Here is a 4,652-nt window from a genome sequence, read left to right as displayed (position 1 = left end):
TTGCATCATATAAGTCCATAGCAAAACCCAATTATTAACATGACTGCTTAAAGAATGGAATTCAAAGTTGGCAAGGGGCACTAGGTGAAGCAGTAATCTACTCATCTCTTCTGTCATTCCTGAAACAGTTGTGTGAGACCCTGCCTTCTACCATAACACATGGCTGGAGAGATGAAAAGAGACATCAAAAAGTTTTTCACCTTTACATGTTTGATTTCTAGACCAGGTAAAAGCCCCTCTTATCAAGATCTGGGCCAATGATATATAAATAAGAAGGGGTACAAGACCTAGGGCTCAGAATGATTATCCTTTCGATTCTATTTTTGAAGCTCATGGGATCTCAAACACCATTGCCCACTCTGTCCGTTCCTGTCATCACACTAATATAACTCCCAACAAGATACAAAGTAGCTTTCTTGCAGAGTGGTAAAATTACTTCCTCCTAGGGCTATACAGACTATTCATTCTTTGTCCTTTAGCTTTTATCTTTAGTGAGCTCTTACATCAAGTACAGCACCATTTGATGAAAAAGTCTATCCGGCTTCTCTTGGATTGACCACATCTAAGCTCGTTTTTCACAATCTTAAAGTAACCTTCTCAAATTTTCTTTATGAAACATAGCCGAGAATTTGCAAATTTGCAGTCAGATCAGTTCAGCAAAATAGGATCTTAAACAGACATTTGGAACTAAATTAAGACAGCAAGCATATCGTCTAAATTAAAAAACACAATCACAAGGTACATTCAAAAGGCAGCCTCTTCTTGAATTTTGCCAACTAGCTGGTGCACTGCTGCTGCAATCTCGTCCACTGAAGTCAATTGGCATTCATCTTCCACCTATAGAATTCACAACATCATTAACTGGCAACAATGGTTGTGGTTAAATAGGACTTTAGGCTCAACTGTACCTTTAGACTGAAGGAGTAGAGGACCATTTCATCAATGGAAGTGACATTAAGGTGGAGCGTCGTCAGGTGGAGGTTCTGCAATCCAACCACCAACTTCAGCAGCTGCTTTGGCCGTTGGGGTGAGAGGATCTTCAGATTGGCATAGCTCTCAACCATGGTTACCTCTATATCTGCTGCAGACAATTTGTTCTCTACCACAGGCTCATGTATGCTCTCATTAGCTGCAGAGGTTGCACACCTAGAAGGGTTGGATGAGTACTGGGGGAAGGTGAAGAAATCAGCAAAAGGGGGTGAAGCTGATCGTTGCTTGATTCTTTTGTGAGCTTCAAGAGACTGGACTAGCTTTTCGAGCTCCCTGACGAAATTGATTGCCCCTCCAATTATGGATGCTTGATCACTCTGCATGAAGAATTCAGCATGCTCTTTAAGTTTGGTAATGGTGTGAGCATACTCTATGGTGAATGAAGCACAAGACCCGTCAGGTGTGTAGGGTTAGTCACAGTGAAAAGCGAGTGATGATGGTAAGTGAAAACATGAAGCAAGTTTGTGGAACTGTGAAGGAATTCTGTTCAGGGACAACAAGAATAGAAGAGATCTTAGCCATAAATGCTTCAAGATCATCAGGAATATTCACAGTTTTGCTGGTCCACTGACGGATGACAGTGATAATCTTTGCAAGCTTATAGCCTAAATGGCACCCAACAACTAGTCCTCTTCCCTGTCAAACGACTCATATACTAGAATCTAGAGATTTCAGCTCACAAATGGTAACATATTTACAGTCACAAACCCGAAGGCTGAGATTTAGTATGAATGCATATGGAATGAAATTATGCAGAAAGTGAAGAGAGTGAGAAGCAAACCCTCTGTACATAAGAGGCCGGCATAAGTGACCGGAGCGCTGCAAGGTACTCATTCATCTGTTTTCTCCGGTTACGCTCCACGGCAATGTGAGTCATCCTCTGGTTCTCCACCTCCTCCTGGTTCTTCTGGCTTCTCGACCGCTGCCTCTTTTTACGGCCCGCCTTTGGGCTGAAGACGAAGGCGTCGTTGTTGGCGGCGGCCTCTGGCGATGAGGAATTCTCAAAAACTTGCACCACGGTGGAGCAAGAGGCGTCCAAAGTCGCATTTTGTTCTAGCCCCCTGCCTCCTTGAACACCAGCAGAATCAATTGCGTTACTTGCTAGTGGAACCGCCCCATTTTTATCAGACTCGCGTTCTCCATCGCCAAAGTCATAGCCCCAGAACTCTCCGCCATTGTTGAACAACTCTCTCATGCTGTGGCCGAATAGATCTTGTGGAAAAACTACGGCTTCCAGCGCCATCTTTCTGCAAGCAGAGTACTATGGAAGAGAACTCAAAAACGCAAGAAGAGAAAGAACACAAAAAAGCCTTTCTACACGAGGAGATGAGGCCGGAAGGGGGAAAGTGCAGCTGATGAGACAAGGTTTAAAGGCCTCAGTGAACGAGAAGAGAACAAGGTGGCCACGTGAGGTCAGGAAATGAAAGGAAGGGATGGAACAAGTAACAACAAGGCTAGCTTGAGTGTGTAATAATAATAATAATTCAGAGAGATGCTTCTGCTGTGATCAGACTCTAATTGCATGATGTGAACTGAGTCAGGGTCCAAAGATATGAAGAAAAAGGGTGAGGAAAAAGAGATCCCAATCAGGGTCAGAATCTCTACTTGCCTAGAGTCTTGGGACTGAGGCCAGAGGACATGGTGTTGAGTGCAGTGGAGTAGGCCATGTGTCCACCTTTTCAACTTGGTGATGGCATACAAATCAGAAACGAAAGCCAAGCTCTTTCTCTTGCCAACCAATCTGCCTAGATGAAACAAATCGATCATCATTCGGCACCATACATGAAACAGTTCGCCCAGCATTTTGGTTTCAGCCTCAATGATCAATTCCTTTTTAGCTTTCATGCATATGTACATTTTGTCTTATTTCCTTGTATTTCATGAAGAAGTACAGGAGTAAGCTACGAATACTCTCCACATAGATAAGCGTTTCGATGCATTTGGCCTCATCAGTCTGGTGAAATTATTCAGCATGCATGAGCCTGTACGCCACAGTGCTCAGTTGACAGACATGACTGGGCACCACGGTGAAGAGTGAACTCGAAAGGAACGAAACAAATCAACAGTTAGTCTTGGAAGAATACCTGTTAAGGGTTCTAAATAGATTCATGGATCATTTTTTTTCTTATTTTCTCTGTCCTAATTCCTGTGCTACAAAAATTTTCACGGAGTCAGGGAAGTACTAAAGGGCGTCTATTCTAATGGCAACCTTTACGAGAATCATGAAGGTAATCATTTGTTTATATTAAGTATTTCCGACAAGATTCCAAGCATCATGCAGCTGCCCCAGATTGCACATTACGTGAGGTGAAGCGAGTAATGATTCAAAGTTGGGCATTAGTTAACAATACTAAAATTCTAGAGCTAGTTGATGTGACAGCATAAATTTGAGTCATTTTTGCACGATAATCACATAAAGTATGGAATGTCGCTGGTCTTAGTATACTGACAGATTGTGGGGTTAGGATACTGGTAGTAGCCCTTGCCATTTTATAGAATTATTTGGGAAGATCATTCATGGGGTCCCAACGACCTAAATTAGTCATTATGGGAGGAAACTCAAAAGTTTCCAACAATACATGTATTTTTCGAACAGATTCTATCATCTAAAACTACACGGACACTAATGACGAGATTGAACAAACACTCGGTTCCTTTTTTATTTTTCCTTCATTTGTTAAACTTCACTTTGCGAGCTTCTTTTCCCATTTACATTGTTATGTGGATTGGCCAACTTGCGTTGTTATGTAGAAATCAGCACGGTGCTAATTTCTAGAAACCAACATTGAGCCTTAGTGCACTCCATCTTGGTATTGGTTTGTAGAAATTAATATCATCTTAGTGTTGGTTTGTAGAAATTAGCATCACCTTCATATTGATTTGTAGCCTTGGTGCACCACTTAGTGTTGGTTTCTATAAACGAGTACTAATGCTAGTTTGTAGCCTTGGTGTACCACTTAGTACTCGTTTTTGCAAATCAGCAACAAGGTGGTGCTGGTTTGGTGTTGATTTCGATAAATCAATGGTAATTTGGTGTTGGTTTGTAGCCTTGGTGCACCACTTGGTGCTGATTTGTAGAAATCAATATCATTTTATATGCAAGAGAGAGAAGAGAGTTGTTGTGCATACAATTAAAAGAAATTAAAAAATTTAGATTTTGATTACGTTAAATTGCCCACGTAAGATGATGTTCATATGTATAGATGTGCCGAGTATATTCTTGCACTGTTAGATATTTATAATGAGAGAAAAAAATATTTGTTAACTATTCTCTCCTGTAAGAATATCTTTAATGATTAAAGTTCTACAAAAACTTTTTTTTATGATCCCAATATGTTATATCATATCACATCAACATTCTAATACAATTTTTTTTAATGATCCCATATATAAAGAAAATAGTTTTAAAATTTTACTAGTGTTCTTAAATTATAAACTTCAAATATTGTATCCTCGATGATTAGAATTTTTTTTTTCACTTTTCATTTCATAAACCTCTTTAAAAATCTTATATTGGAGATGCTCGAGTACACCCTAAAATTTCTAATGCACTAAATTAAAATTGATTGCAATGCAAGTGAGGAATATTTTTTTCAGAATCATTTTCCTAAAAATCAGGGGAATTGCAGATTATACGAAGATTCATAAAATACTTAAACAGA

The 4,652-nt window shown here is 39.9% G+C and overlaps 1 protein-coding gene across 1 annotated transcript; it reads right to left on the bottom strand.

Moving 5' to 3' along the window:
* Positions 1-652: 652 nt before the first annotated feature.
* LOC122051156 (transcription factor bHLH96-like) lies at positions 653-2,417 on the bottom strand. The gene is made up of 3 exons (XM_042612133.1): positions 1,772-2,417; positions 909-1,307; positions 653-837 (listed from the first exon to the last, which is right to left on the bottom strand). Exons 1-3 carry the CDS (start codon positions 2,231-2,233, stop codon positions 745-747), a joined length of 954 nt encoding a protein of 317 aa, XP_042468067.1. The 5' UTR covers positions 2,234-2,417; the 3' UTR covers positions 653-744.
* Between the last annotated feature and the right edge of the window lie 2,235 nt (positions 2,418-4,652).

The sequence above is a fragment of the Zingiber officinale genome, chromosome 1B, assembly GCF_018446385.1.
Source record: "Zingiber officinale cultivar Zhangliang chromosome 1B, Zo_v1.1, whole genome shotgun sequence".
NCBI classification, from domain to species: Eukaryota; Viridiplantae; Streptophyta; class Magnoliopsida; order Zingiberales; family Zingiberaceae; genus Zingiber; species Zingiber officinale.
Note: the sequence above shows the minus strand (reverse complement) of the source record. Positions and strands in the feature narration are given on the sequence as shown.